The 15954-nt window shown below is 43.6% G+C and overlaps 1 protein-coding gene across 2 annotated transcripts in view; it reads left to right on the plus strand.

Moving 5' to 3' along the window:
• LOC116522295 (mitogen-activated protein kinase kinase kinase 3-like) overlaps positions 1–15954 on the plus strand; it is a 96633-nt gene that overhangs the window by 77754 nt on the left and 2925 nt on the right. For both annotated transcript variants that reach the window (XM_032237131.1, XM_032237132.1), the window contains exons 12-15: positions 1370–1567; positions 3522–3670; positions 8942–9073; positions 14758–14887. In XM_032237131.1, coding sequence (XP_032093022.1) covers positions 1370–1567; positions 3522–3670; positions 8942–9073; positions 14758–14887 — 609 coding nt within the window. The remainder of the gene's footprint in view (positions 1–1369; positions 1568–3521; positions 3671–8941; positions 9074–14757; positions 14888–15954) is intronic.

Raw genomic sequence — 15954 nt, forward strand, 5'->3', positions numbered from 1 at the left:
AAGATACATTCATCAAGAATCATACAGCACAACACTTAATGATAGTCATAGCATACAAATAAGCAATCAGGAAACAATCAATATCAATATTAATCGTAAGAATTCAAGCCACAAAGTTACAGTCTTGCAGTGGGAGGAGATGGGTGATAGGAATGATGAGAAGACTAATAATACTGCAGCCTTAATGAATAGTTTGACAGTGGTGAGGGAATTATTTGTTTAGCAGAGTGAGGGCGTTCGGGGAAAAACTGTCCTTGTGTCTAGTTGTTCTGGTGTGCAGTGCTCCATAGCGTCGTTTTTGAGGGTAGGAGTTGAAACAATTGATGTCCAGGATGCGAGGGGTCTGTAGATATTTGTAAATAAATAAAATGTAAACAAAAGGATTGGAAAGTGGTGCCTTCCGCTAACTTCAGATCATTCCTTGATCCTCATTGAATGTTACAGTTGAAATGTTCTAGTAGCAAAGAGAAGAGGGAAGAAGAAGTGGTTCCATAGAGGGATCTTCATTTCAGGAGAGGTTAAATAAATTTGGGGGAAATTCCTTTCATTGGGATTCCCACGCCACTTCCATTGGGATCCCAGCTGTCCTCTTCTATAAATCACGGGATTGTTTGATTTAAGAAATTATGATGCAAGAATACATCAAGATGACTCATAAACTTGGACAAGATGATTTTGCTCAAGCAAAACTCCCCAATCCAGTTTAAGGAGACCCAATTAGCTTAAAAACAAGCTATATTCCCGTTCGGTCAACACACCCAGGGAGGGACACTGCACATACATGTAAGAAACTCGGTTAATGTACAGGTAGACCTTGAGTTACAATGCTTCATTTAGTACGCGTTCACGTCTTACTTAGCAACAGAGCTCTTGGGCTCCATTGTGGTCATAGGTTGAGGACCACTTAGAATAACAGAGTTGGAAGAGACCTTGAAGGTCTTCTAGTCCAACCCCCTGCTTAGGCAGGAAACCCTATACCACTTCAGACAAATGGTTATCCAATCTCTTCTTAAAAACTTCCAGTGTTGGAGCATTTACTACCTCTGGAGTTGTTCCACTGATTAATTGTTCTAACTGTTGGGAAATTTCCTCCTTAGTTCTAAGTTCTTCTCTCCTTGATTATTTTCTACCCATTGCTTCTTGTCCTACCCTCAGGTGCTTTGGAGAATAGCTTGACTCCCTCTTCTTTGTGGCAACCCCTGAGATATCGGAAGACTCCTGTCATGTCTCCCCTAGTCCTTCTTTTCATTAAACTAGACATAGCCAGTTCCTGCAACCGTTCCTCGTATGTTTAACTTGTATATCAGAACAATGAAACCTTCTTGGTCTCAATTTATTTATTTTTGTTCTGTCTTGATTGATTCCCAAGGCCGCAGGACATTTCCTAGGAGTTACGCTCCTCCTGAGAACCTGTTCCAGCTTCTGCCTTCCAGCCGAACCAAGAGTTTCAACGGAGACAGCAAGTTAATCACCATGCGGTACGAGGAACGGGGGAACAACAAGTGGTGGCACAATTGCGACAAGATCTTTGAAGGCTTCAGCTCTCCGTCTCCCAAGGCCAGGAACAGTAAGTCACTCCAGAGTTGGGTTGTCTGTTGGGTTATGTGGAAGTAGTTGGGAATTCCTTGGTGACCTTCAATGCTACCTTGGACCCCTCTTGGGGATTCACTCAGAGGAGGAACATCTGGGTTGGCTGATAACGTAGACCGTTGTGTGGAACGGATGGCCTTAGAGGGTGCTATTTGCCTTGAGCGGGAGGGGGAGAGGGAAGCACCCTTGAATGGTGGGGAGACCATCCCTTGTTTGCCATTTTCAGAGATAAGGTGATGGTCTCAAGGCCCCCTTGCTATCAAAACAAGGCTTCTATTCTGAGTCAAAAAGCCTTGAGGAAATTTGGACGTCTTCCATGGTTGATGGTGCAAAGTTTAAAACAAAAACCGAATGGCCCACGGCTTCCCTTGTCTTCCCCGGTTTCCATTTCAAGACTTTCCTGGGATGACCCAGATCTTCTCCAATGTTTTCAGAGATGTATGGAAGAAGGAGACTATTTGTAGCTCGGGGTTGAACTGCAGGGGTCCTTGGTGCTCTCTGAGGTTTTCCAATGGAAGCCACAAATTCTGTAAGAGAAAAGAAATCATGTTACCATATTTTTTGGAGTACAAGACGTACCTTTCCCTCCACAAGAGCGTGGAAATGTTGGTGCGTCTTATACACCGAATACAGCCGATTTTGGCCTCCTGGAGCTCTGCCCCGCATCCCATTTTTGAAGAAAAAAAAAAACTAGGCCGTTTTTCATACCAATTGAGGTGTTTTTGCCTTCCCCCAGCCCCCAGGAGCACACTGCAGGCTTCAGCAGGGGTGGGGGAAGGCAAAAACGCCTCTGTTTTTGTGAAAAAAGGCCTGTTTTCTGCCCATTTTTTGCAAAAATGGGGGTGTTTTTGCCATCCCCCCAGCCCTGCTGGAGACTGCAGAGTGCTCCTGGGGGCCGGGGAGGACCGAAACTATTTTTTCTTACTTACCTCTTTGAAATCTTGGTGCATCTGATACACCGGTGCATCTTATAGTCTGAAAAATACGGTAATTGTAGATTGGTGGGGGCCACTAGCCTGTATTTTAGAATCATAACAACTAAGGCTGGAAGTACTAGGGGGCATTCAGATTTTGATAAAATTACTATGGGTTGTCCTCGACTTAACAACAGGTCATTTAGTGACCAACGGCACTGAAAAGGGGACTTACAACTGTTTTTCACAGATGCGACTTTTGTAGCATCTGCAGGGCCATGTGATGAAAACTCAAGACGCTTGGCAACCGTCTTACATTTATGACCGTTGTGTCCCAGGGTCATGTAGATCCCCTTTTGCCACCTTCTGAACAAACGAAGTCAATGGGCCAGCCACATTCGCTTAACAGCCAGATTATTACTGATACATCAACTGCAGTTATTCACTTAACAACTGTGGAAAGAAAGGTCGTAAAGCGGGGCAAAACTCACCTAACAATGGTCTCTCATAACAACAGAAATGTTGGGCTCAGTTCAGTGGTGGGTTCTGGATCCCGTTGCAACTGGTACGGTGCAACAGGGCCCGGCGTCCACCACTTGAACGCCCGCAGCACGCGGACGCGTCCTTACCTCTTGCGACGCTCCGCAACGCCTCCGTGACGCTCCAGCTGCTTGGCGGAGCATCACGCAGGCGCCGTATGCTCCGTGCACATGCACAGAAGCGCCGAAGAGCTCAAATACTAGTAAGGATTTACCAGTAAGGATTTTACGGGCGGGTGGGTGGGCCCTCCGGAGCACCATACTGGAACGGAAACTGGTGCTCCCAGTACTGGGGCGTACCGCCTGCAACCCACCGCTGGCTCAGTTGTAGTTCTAAGTCGTAGATTCTGCCAAGAAAAAGAATGTGTTTTTCTCAGCGTTGTACATGATCTGCACATAGTTGGAGAGGTTGACGCCTGAGGAGCTGGAGTTGTGGGAAGGTTGCTGACTTGGTCTTCTTGCTTCTGCCCCCTTTTAGCGCTGCAGGCCCCAGTGAATTGGAGGCTTGGGAAGCTGTTGGGCCGAGGAGCTTTCGGAGAAGTCTACCTTTGCTATGATGTTGACATTGGACGGGAGCTGTCTGTGAAGCAGGTGCCCTTTGACCCCGACAGCCAAGAGACCAGCAAAGTGAGTGTTTGGTCAGATAGAACGGAAGAGGAGAGAATGGAACGTTCTTCATTGGCCAAGTGAGATTGGGCACCCACAAGGGGTTTCTCTAGGGTGCATTAAGCTTCCATTGTACACGTAGACAGCAAGGGATTAAATCATGACCATGTTCATAAAATACCATCATCATAAATCGTAAAATACAACACTCGGTGATAGATTATGATCATTTTTGGTTTTTCCTATCCCTATCTATCTATCTCTCTATCTCTACCTTTCTTTCTTTCCCCTCCTTCCTTCCTTCTTTTCTACATGATTCTTTATTTATCTATCTACTCTATACTTTCTTTTCCTTCCTTCCTTCCTTTCTGATTCATTGTCTCTCTTTCCTTTCTTTCTCTTTCTGCCTGATTTTCACTCACTCACTATCTATCTTTCTCTGTCTCCTTCCTTCCTTTTTTCTTTCTTTCCTTCTATACCTGATTCTTATTCTATCTCTACCTTTCTTTTCCTTCCTTCCTTTCTTTCTACCTGATTCATTCTCTCTCTCTCTTTCTTTCTTTCCTTTCTACCTGATTCTCACTCACTCACTCTATCTTTCTCTATCTCCTTCCTTCCTCTTTTCTTTCTTTCCTTCTTTCTACCTGATTCTTATTCTATCTATCTATCTATCTATCTATCTATCTATCTATCTATCTATCTATCTATCTATCTATCTATCTATCTATCTATATTTTTCTTTCTTCCTTCCTTCCTGATTCTTATTCTCTCTCCCTTCCTTCCTTCCTTCCTTCCTTCCTGATTCTTATTCTCTCTCTCTCTCTCTCTCTCTCTCTCTCTCTCTCTCTCTCTCTCTCTCTCTCCCTCTCCCTCTCCCTCTCCCTCTCCCTCTCCCTCTCCCTTCCTTCCTTCCTGGTTCTTATTCTCTCTGTCTCTGTCTCTCTCTCTCTGTCTCTCTCTCTCCCTCCCTTCCTTCCTTCCCTCCTACCTGATTCTTATTCTTTCTCTCTCTCTCTGTTCATCTATCTATTTCTGTCTCTGTATCTATCTCTTTCGCCATCCATCCATCCCTCAGATGTTTTCATCCAAATAGACTCAATTTCCTTAAGCAACGCAGTGGTGTCATCACGCATCACAATCACCACAAATGGGCCATTTTACGGACCCGAGGGAGGCACAGGTCCCGCTCACCCACCCACCCCAATCGGGCCATTAAATCGGGGTCTCATTCTGCTCACCCTTAAGTGGGCTCCCTGCAGTTGTGCTGTTTTAGAAAAAAAAAACCATGCTTCCAGTTACAATCTAGGCTTTTCCACTGTTACTCAGCTCTTCTGTTTCAATTCCTGCCATTTTTTGGGATTCAGACAGGAAACATTAGTGGCCAAATATTGTTTAGAAGCAGAGTAGCTTTCCTGGAAGAGCCTTCAGATCTGCATGATGCTAACTTAAAGCTGTAGTAACCTCTTGCTCAGGCCGTCGTTTTCCTTGAATTGCAAAGAAAGAAATAGTCAACGTTGAAGTTTTAAATTGGGATGCCAGATCTTGCAAAGGGCAAACACTTGATAAAGGTAGTCCTTGACTTACGACCACAACTGAGACCCCCCAAAAATTATGTTGCTGAGTGAGAGATTTGTTAAATAATTTATTACCTTTCTTGCCACAATGACTAAGCGAACTATTGCAGCTGCTAAAAGTTAGTAACACAGTTGTTCAGCGAATCTGACTCTCCCCCATTGATTTTGCTTGTCAGACGGTCCCAAAAAATGATCCCATGATCCCAGGACACCGTCATAAGTACATGTCAGTTGCCAAGCACCTGAGTTTTGATCATGCGACCATGGGGAATTCTGCAAATAAGTGTGAAAAATAAAAGTCAAAAGTTTTTCCAGTGCCGTTTTAAGTAAATGAATGATTGTAAGTTAAGGATGTTCTTGTAATTGCAAGTAATGCCATCCTTTTAAATATGTGGGTGGCTTAAAATATCCCAGTTGTATGTATCCCTGAAAAGTGAGTGGGAAAATGTGTGTGCTATGTTTATAAAATGTTTTGCAAGGAAATTAAAAACAGACAGAAATCCCCCGGAGTCCATATCATTTATGAGAAATGACCTTATAAAGCAATTTGGTTGCTTAATTCCGAAACTCAGGAGCGAATGAATGTGTTGGGAACTGTTTGACCATTGGCAATAAGTAAGTAAGTGATTTAGTAAGTCAATAGTTGGAGATGTTTAGTTGAGTCATCTTGAACTTGCTGATTCTTCTCCATGTTTCACTGGCAATTTAAATTTTTTTAAAAAAATGGAATTTGGAAGCTTGCCTTGTCCCTGTTTGAATTCACTGAATAGCGAAAGGAGATTTTTCAAGGACTTTTAAGGCTACGCAAATCTGCTGGCTTTGCAAACAGGGTAGCAGCTCTCACGATAGATAATCCTTGATTTACAACCATTCGCTTAGTGAACGCTTGAAGTTACGATGGCACTGAAAAAAGGGACTCATGACTGCTTTTCACACATACGATCATGGGCAGCATCTCTGTGGTCATATCAACAAAATTTGGGCTCTTTGGCAAGAGTGTACCGTGTTTTGGGGGGCATAAGACGCACCAAGATTTTGAAGAGGCAAATTTTAAAAAAAAGTTTTTTGCATTCTGTAGACCTCCCAAAAACGCCCCATTTTTTGCAAAAACAGGTCATTTTTTGTCAATAAAAGGGCATGCATAGACTTTAGGAGGCTTGTAAAGTGCTCCTGGGGACTGGGGGGGGGGAAACGAGCAAAAAACGGCCCATGTTTCACTCATTTCTGCCCTCCCCAAGCCCCCAGGAGCACTATGGAAGCTTCCTAAAAGCTATGCACGGTTATTTTGTTGAAGGAGGCGGGATTTTGAGAGGCCAAAAATGCTGTATTCAGTGTATAAGACGCACCCAGATTTTCAGCCTCTTTTTTGAGGGGAAAGGTGCATCTTATACTCCGAAAAATATAGTATGTACCATGTCTGCCGCCTTCCTGGTCATGCGATCACCACTTATGATCTTCCCATTCAGCTTCTGACAAGTGAAGTCAATGCGAGACATTAGATTCACTTAATGACTGACGGTTCCAGTCTGGGTCAGTCACTGTATCCTGCACCATTATCCTGAGACCTGTACTATATATTTGCCTTCATTCACTTAATGACCGACTGCATGAGTCACTTGTTAACTGCAGCAATCCTCATTGTGGCCAAAAGGTCATTGTAAGGGGTGGGGAGAGAACTCACTTAACAACCACCTTGCTTAACAACAGAAATTTTGGGCTCCATTGCAGTTGTAAGTCGAGGTCTATCTATGCTGGGGATGAACACTAAGGTTGGTCAGTATCTTTATGTGCTTTAATTTTTAGTAAGGGTTTTTTTAAAAAGGAAGATTAAAAACGAATACAAAGTTAAGGGGAAGAAACGAAACTGAAAGCTGATAATACAAGAGGGAAAAATAGAGAAGGAAGGAAAAAAAAGACTTATTTTTCTTTGCTGCAATTGTAACCAGAATTATGAAGCTGCCTCTTTACAGTTAAAAGATAGAACAGAGTAGAGTAGAATAGAATAGAATAGAATAGAATAGAATAGAATAGCAGATTTGGAAGGGACCTTGGAGGTCTTCTAGTCCAACCCCCTGCTTAGGCAGGAAACCCTACAACCACTTCAGACAAATGGCTATCCAACATCTTCTTAAAGACTTCCAGTGTTGGAGAATTCACAACCTCTGGAGGCAACTTCTGTTCCACTGATTCATTGTTCTCACTGTCAGGAAATTTCTCCTCAGTTCTAAGTAGCTTCTCTCCTTGATTAGTTTCCACCCATTGCTTCTTGTTCTGCCCTCAGGTGCCTTGGAGAATAGCTTGACTCCCTCTTCTTTGTGGCAACCCCTGAGATATTGGAAGACTGCTATCATGTCTCCCCTGGTCCTTCTTTTCATTAAACTAGACATATAGCTCTTTTCTTTCTCTAGTCCATCAGCAAAACTATAAATCATAAAGTTCATTATTTTCTGTTTAGTCCATAAAGGGATTCCAATACAATACAAAACAATACAAAGATATTATCTTTTCTCTAATCAAAAAAGTCAACTTAACTATCTCCCATCATCTTTAACAAGATCCCACCATTGTGGGAACAGGTAGTCCTCCGCTTTTGACAATTCATATAGTGACCATTCAAAGTTACAGCGGCCCTGAAAAAAGTGATTTATGACCATTTTTCACACTTACGACCATTGCAGCATCCCCAGGGTCACGTGATCAAAATTCGGCCGCTTGGCAACTGACTCATATTTATGACGGTTGCTGCGTCCCGGAGTCACGTTGATCCACTTTTGACAAGCGAAGACGGTGGTGATTCATTTAATAACCATATGACTAAGGCAACAGCTGCAATGATTCCGTTAACTGTGACAAGACAGGTTGTAAAATGGAGCAAATTCACTTAACTACTGTCTCACTTAGCAACAGGGGCTCCCTTGTGACCACATGTCTAGGATTACCCGTATAGCCAAATCTTTCCATTCTTATCTTCATGCTTCTTCTGAGCTTCTTTAATGCATCTTGGAGGCCACCAATGAAAACAGGAAGATTTCACATTTCTGGATCATCCTTTTGCATCCGGGGGACAAAATCAGGGGTGGAATCCAGCAGGTTCTGGAGAACCAGTAGTGGAAATTTTGAGTAGTTTGGAGAACCCTCTGAAAATAGCACCTCTGGCTAGCTCCAGAGAGGGGAGGGAATGGAGATTTTGCAGTATCCTTCCCCTGCCACGGCCACAAAGCCATGCCCACAGTAGCAAAAAAAAAAATCGAATTTCACCACTGGACAAAATGATTGCAAAACTCTGTTCTTCTCTTAAGCAGGCCAGAATAGCAATAGCAATAGCAGTTAGACTTATATTCCGCTTCATAGGGCTTTGAGCCCTCTCTAAGCGGTTTACAGAGTCAGCATATTGCCCCCAACAACAATCCGGGTCCTCATTTCACCCACCTCGGAAGGATGGAAGGCTGAGTCAACCCTGAGCCAGTGAGATTTGAACAGTCAGCTGAAGTGGCCTGCAGTGCTGCATTTAACCACTGCGCCACTTCGGCTCATAGGAAAAAAAAAAAAACCCCAAATCCACCTCGGTAAACTCAGCTTATTCCTTGCAAGTTTGGAACTAGGAAACAAGAAAGAAACTAAATTTTATTTCCTAGATTCGTTCGTTCACCGTATCTGACATCTGGCTGTATCCACCAATCTGCTTTTCGCTCAGTTAATGAATTTGGATTTATTTCAGGAAGTGAATGCCTTGGAGTGTGAGATCCAGCTGCTTAAAACTCTCCGCCACGAGAGGATAGTACAGTATTACGGCTGTCTCCGCGATCCGGAAGAAAGGAAACTGTCTATCTTCGTGGAATATATGCCTGGGGTAAGCCATTTTATTTATCGGTTTATTAAGTGTATTTCTACCCTGTTTCCCCGAAAATAAGACACCCCCCCAGATAAGGCCAATCGGGCTTTTGAGCACATGCACTGAAATAAGTTCTCCCCTGAAAATATTGCAACACAGCAGCAGCCATGAGGTGACCACGCTCTCCGTCTCCTGCACCTCAAATATAATAAGACCTCCCCGAAAATAAGGCCAAGCGCTTATTTCGGGGGTCAAAAGAAAATAAGACCCTGTCTTATTTTCAGGAAAAACACAGTATCCATTGGGATCCAAGAGATTCTTTGTGTCTTACGTATATGGAATATGTGGAAAATATTCATCGTATAATTTTAAAACCCTACAGCCGTCCATTGGAACTATATACACAGTAGACCTACAACAGTTCCCTTAGCACTGAAAAAGTTATTTATGTCTGTTTTTCATGCTTACGACCGCTGCAGCATTCCCATGGTCACGAGATCAAAATTGAGATGCTTGCGGAGCTGTCTCACATTTGTGACGGGTTGCAATGCCTCGGGATCACGTGATCCCCTTTTGCGACCTTCTGACAAGCAAAGTCAATGGGGAAGCCAGATTCCCTTAACAACCGTGTTACTAACTAAACAACTGCAGTGATCCACTTAACAACCGTTGCAAGAAAGGTTATAGAATGAGGCAAAATTGACTTAACAAATGTCCACAACAGATGTTTCGGGGTCAAATTTTGGTTGTGGTTAGAGTGCAGTACTGCAGGGCTACTTCTACTGACTGCCGGCTGCCTGCAATTTGGTAGTTCGAATCTCACCAGGCTCAAGATTGACTCAGACTTCCATCCTTCCAAGGTGGGTAAAATGAGGACCCAGATTGTTGGGGGCAAATAGGCTGATTCTGTAAACTGTTTAGAGCAGTGTTTCTCAACCTTGGCAACTTGAACATGTCCGGACTTCAACTCCTGGAATTCTGGGATTTGAAGTCCGGACATCTTCAAGTTGCCAAGGTTGAGAAACACTGATTTAGAGAGAGCTGTAAAGCACTGTAAAGTGGTATATAAGTCTATAAAGCGATATATAAGCAGTAAACGGAGCCATGGTGGATTTCATTCCCAGAATTCACCAGCCAATATGCTGCAGGGAATTCTGGGAGTTGAAATTGAAATATCTCTAAAGTTTTCTGAGGTTAAGAAAAACACTATTCTTAGGGGAACAATACAGTTAATCCTTGATTTATGACCATAGTTGGGACAAGAATTTCCATGGCTAAACAAGACAGTGGTTAAGTGAATCACACTGGATTGTATGACCTGTTTTTGAATTGGTTGTTAACCAAGTTACTGCAGTTATTAAATGAGCCGCACATTTTTAAATGAATCCTGCTTCTCTCCTGAACTTGGATTATTGTCAGAAGCTGGCTTAGATGTTACAAGTGACAATGATGTGACCTCAGGACAGTGAAACTATCATGAATACATGCCAGTTGCCAAGTGCCCAAAATTTGACTACATGACCACGTGGATGCTGTTATGGTTGTGATGGGCACGATAAATTAGAATATAGAATAACAGAATTGGAAGGGACTTTGGAGGTCTTCTAGTCCAACCCCCTGCTTAGGCAGGAAATCCTACAACCACTTCAGACAAATGGTCCACCAACATCTTCTTGAAAACCTCCAGTGTTGGAGCATTCACAACTTCTGCAGGCAAATTGTTCCACTGATTAATTGTTCTAACTGTCAGGAAATTTGTCCTTAGTTCTAAGTTGCTTCTCTCCTTGATTAGTTCCCACCCATTGCTTCTTGTTCTGCCCTCAGGTGCTTTGGAGAATAGCTTGACTCCCTCTTCTTTGGGGCAGCCCCTGAGATATTGGAAGACTGCTATCATGTCTCCCCTAGTCCTTCTTTCTATTAAACTAGACATACCCAGTTCCTGCAACCGTTCTTCATATGTTTTAGCCTCCAGTGTCCCCTAATCCTCTTTCTTGCTCTTCTCTGCACTCTTTCCAGAGTCTCCAAATCTTTTCTACATCATGGCAACCAAAACTGAATGCAATATTCCAAGTGTGGCCTTATCAAGGCATTATAAAGTGCTATTAACACTTCACCTGATTTTGATTCTATCCCTCTGTTTATGCAGCCCAGAACTGTATTGTAGGTCACTTTTTCAGTGCCATTTGAATAGTCACTAAATTATAAGTTGTGAGTTAAGGACTATCTGTGTAAGAGACTGTCCTCTGAGTGCAGATTCCAGCTAGCTGCTTTAAATTGAGTCCCAATCTGTACAATTCGCACCGACTCAGCCTAAACCTGGGAATAGGAAGAGATGAAATCCTCGTTTGGATATGGCTGGATAGAGAGTCACCACAAAAGAATGAAAAAAGGAAAAAGAGAACAAAAGGAATTTTTTCCAACCAGGAAGCACCAGGCCCTGAGAACAAAGGTTTCCGCTTAACACAGATGCTAATATTCACTTTTCTTTGTTTCTCCCCCCAAAAACACGAGTACTCTGGCGAGACCTCATTTTGGAAGCTATTTATTGCATTTTTCCACCCTAACAAAGTTTGTTCTGATCCAATGCAGGCCGCAGTCACATTAAGCCTTGATTGGGGTGCAAAGAACTGGGAGGCCCACATTAGCCCCCATATGCTTAACCTACCATTCAGTGAATCAGAGCAGTTGGGTATGGGCTACAGATAGCCCTTGACTTATGGCCACTATTGAGCCCAGCGTTTCTGTTTTTAAGCGGGGCAAGTGAGTTTTGCCCCATTTTACCATTTCTTGCCACTGTTGTTAAGTGAATCAGTGCGGTTGTTCAGTTAACAACAAACACAGTTGTTAAGCTTACCCGTGCTTACTTTACTTGTCGGGGGGTGGGGTGGAGTCGCAAAAACAGATGACACAACCGATCCCAGAAAACTGCCACCGTCATAAATATGAACCAGTTGCCAAATACCCAAGTTTTGATCCCCTGACCATGGGAATGCTGTAACAGTCACAAGTGAGAAAAATAGTCCGAAGTCACTTTTTTTCCCCAGTGCCGTTGTAATGGTCACTAAATGAATGGTTCTAAGTTGAGGACTACCAGTGTTAATGAGGGAAGCAGTAGAAAAATATTCACCTTGGTGCCATTCTTAGTTCTGTGAAATTTCTGGCAGCCTGCAAACAGAATGGATAAGGAATATCTTCTCTCTCTTTCCCATTGTGGCCAACACAAACTTCTGTTCTAATAGCGAATACTGTGTAGGTAGTTCTCGACTTAACCTCTTTTAATGGCCAATCAGTTTTATAGAAGGCATCCCTTACAACCTGCATTGAAAGAGCCAAGGTGGCGCAGTGGTTAGGGTGCAGCACTGCAGGCTACTTCAGCTGACTGCAGTTCTGCAGTTCGGCTGTTCAAATCTCACCGGCTCAAGGTTGACTCAGCCTTCCATCCTTCCGAGGTGGGTAAAATGGGGACCCAGATTGTTGGGGGCGATATGCTGACTCTGTAAACCGCTTAGAGAGGGCTGAAAGCCCTATGAAGCGGTATATAAGTCTAACTGCTATTGCTAAAGTTCAGGTGGATTTTCCCTACACAGTCACATGACTGCACTTCCAGTGGCCAGTTTCTGGTCATTTGTAATGTCCTGTGGTCAGGGAGACTGCATTTTACAACTTTTTTTTTTTTGCCAACAACTGGCATTTATTTCGGATTCCAGTCCATAACAAATTCTTGATTCACTTAACAACCACGGTGCTTACTTAGTGACCACATTGATCGACCACAAAGGAGGTGATAAAAGAATAACAGAGTGGGAAGGGACCTTGGAGGCCTTCTAGTCCAACCCTCTACTCAGGCAGGAAACCCTAGGCCAGTGATGGTGAACCTTTTCGGCACCAAGTGCCCAAATCGGAATTTGTTTGCATATGCGCGCTCTGCAGCACTAAAAACCCAAAGACCAGCCGGCTGGTGCATTCATGCCTGTTTTTTGGCCATCATGGGGCCATTTTCAGCCTGTTTTTGGCCTGGAAATCGGCCTGAAAGATTCCCTGTTTTTTGGCTGGTTTTGGAGCTGTTTCCCGGTGCTCCAGCCCCCATGAAGACCACCTGTGCATGTGCGTAGCGGAAACCAGAAGAGCAGCTGGCAATGGTGCACTTGCCAACAGAGAGGGCTCTGCCTGCCACCTCTGGCACACAGGTCCGCCACGGCGGCCCCAGACCATTTCAGACGAATGGTTGTCCAATCTCTTCTGAAAAGCCTCTGGAGCATTCACAACCTCTGGAGGCCATTGATCACTTGTTCTAACTGTCGGGAAATTCCTCCTTAGTTCTAGGTAAAATTGGACCCATCACGTGGGTGACGTGATTAATGAGAGTCACGAATTATGGCGGTGATGAACAGGCTCCATTACAGTAGTGGAGACTGCCCTTCGTGGTTGTAACTCAAAAACTATCTGTCATTTCCTTCTGGACAGTGAGGACTGAGTGGAGGTGCGCCAGTGGTGGGTTTCAAAAAAAAATTGAACCTACTATGTGGGTGTGGCCTCCTTTGTGGGAGTGGCTTGCCGGCCATGTGACCTGGTGGGAGTGGCTTGCCGGCCATGTGTTTTCTTTCTTTCTTTCTTTCTTTCTTTCTTTCTTTCTTTCTTTTTTTCTCTCTTTCTTTCCTTCTTTCTTTCTTTTTTCTTTCTCTCTCTCTCTTTCCTTCCTTTTGTCTCTCTTCCTTTTTTTCTTTCATCTCTCTCACTTTTTCTTTCTTTTTTCTTTTTTCTTTCTTTCTCTTTCTCTTTCTCACTGTGTGTGAGTCTGTGTGTGTGTGTGTGTGTGTGTCAGTGGTGGGTTTCAAAAAATTTTCGAACCTACTCTGAGGGTGTGACCTCCTTCATGGGAGTGGCTTGCCGGCCCTGTGACCTGGTGGGAGTGGCTTGCCAGCCATGTGTTTTCTTTCTTTCTTTCTTTCTTTCTTTCTTTCTTTCTATCTCTCTCTCTTTCCTTCCTTTTGTCTCTCTGTTCCTTTTTTTCTTTCATCTCTATCTCACTTTTTCTTTCTTTTTTCTTTTTTCTTTTTTCTTTCTTTCTCTTTCTCTTTCTCTCTGTGTGTGAGTCTGTGTGTGTGTGTGTGTGTGTGTGTGTCTGTCAGTGGTGGGTTTCAAAATTTTTTGGAACCTACTCTGTGGGTGTGGCCTCCTTTGTGGGAGTGGCTTGCCGGCCATGTGACCTGGTGGGAGTGGCTTGCCGGTCATGTGTTTTCTTTCTTTCTTTCTTTCTTTCCTTCTTTCTTTTTTCTTTCTATCTCTCTCTCTCTTTCCTTCCTTTTGTCTCTCTGTTCCTTTTTTTCTTTCATCTCTCTCTCACTTTTTCTTTCTTTTTTCTTTTTTCTTTTTTTCTCTTTCTCTTTCTCTCTGTGTGTGAGTCTGTGTTTGTGTGTGTGTGTGTGTGTCAGTGGTGGGTTTCAAAAATTTTTGGACCCTCTTCTGTAGGTGTGGCCTGCTTTCTGGTGGAACCTCTTCTAACCGGTTCGGTAGATTTGACGAACTGGTTCTACCGAACTGGTGCGAACTGGTAGGAACCCATCTCTGAGGTGCGCCTGACTCAAATATGATTGTTTATCCCTTTGAACTTGGTGCCCCCCAGGAGCTGAGAAACGTTTCGGAAGGCGTAGAGTTTCAGGAAGCCAAGAAACTAATCAGTTATTCATCTCTTGTGTTTTTAGGGTTCAATCAAAGACCAGCTAAAAGCCTACGGGGCTTTGACAGAGAATGTGACTCGTAAATATACAAGGCAGATCCTACAAGGCGTCTCCTACCTCCACAGCAACATGATTGTACACAGGGACATTAAAGGTAGGCACAACATGCCAACTCAGGGGACATTTTAAGTCCACCAAGAGGCTTCAAGGACCAAATTGGGGGGGGGGGGGAGTTTTCCAACTTGATGGAGCCTGGAATGAAAATTGAGGTTGTGATGAAATCTACGGTGCGATTTCTCAAAGATTTTCATCCCACCGTGAAAATGGCTTCCCCCCCCCCTCCTTACTTTATTTGTAGGACGTTTAGAATTTTTCTAAGATGGGTTCTTGCTCACCATCTGAGCTGATTGTGTTACTGGAAGTGGGAAGGTGATGATTCTGCCTTATGTTTCCCAGTCTGGGGAACAAGCAAGAAAAACAGCAGGCAGAAAATATATTTTAATGCAGCGTTTCTCCACCTCAGCAAGTTCAAGATGGTGGATTTCCCCACGCTGGCTGGGGAATTCTGGGAGTTTGAAGTCCACTGATTTTGTAATTGCTGAGGTTGAAAAAACACTTTTAACATCTTTCTTTGGCATTTAGGGGGAATTAGAGGCATTTGAGAGCATCTTCCCACATACCATACGTCTTTCCTTATCACTAAATTAGGGCAAGGCCATCCCGATACAGGTAGTCCTCAACTTATGAGCACAATTGAGCCCAAGATTTACCGTATTTTTTGGAGTATAAAACACACTAAGATCTTAAAGAGGCAAAATTTTTGTGCTCTGCAACCTCCCCAAAAATGGCCCAATTTTTGCTGCTGGAGGGGGCACAAAAATGAGGAAAAAATGGCCAGTTTTTCACTCATTTTTACCCTTCCCAGCCCCCAGGAGCACTCTGGGAGCCTCCTAAAGGCTATGCATGGCCATTTTTGCAAAGGGGGCGGGGTTTCGGGAGGCCAAAAATGCTGTATTGAGTGTATAAGACACACCCAGATTTTCACCCTCTTTTTTGAGGGAAAAGGGTGCGTCTTATACTCCAAAAAATACAGTAGGTTGCTAAGTGAGAAACCAGTTAAGTGAGGTTTGTCTCATTTTACAATGTTTCTTGCCACATTTGTTAAGTGAATGATGCAGTTGTTCAATTAGTCACACGATTGTTAAGTGAATCTGGCTTCCC

Source organism: Thamnophis elegans, chromosome Z, assembly GCF_009769535.1.
Source record: "Thamnophis elegans isolate rThaEle1 chromosome Z, rThaEle1.pri, whole genome shotgun sequence".
Classification (NCBI taxonomy): domain Eukaryota; kingdom Metazoa; phylum Chordata; class Lepidosauria; order Squamata; family Colubridae; genus Thamnophis; species Thamnophis elegans.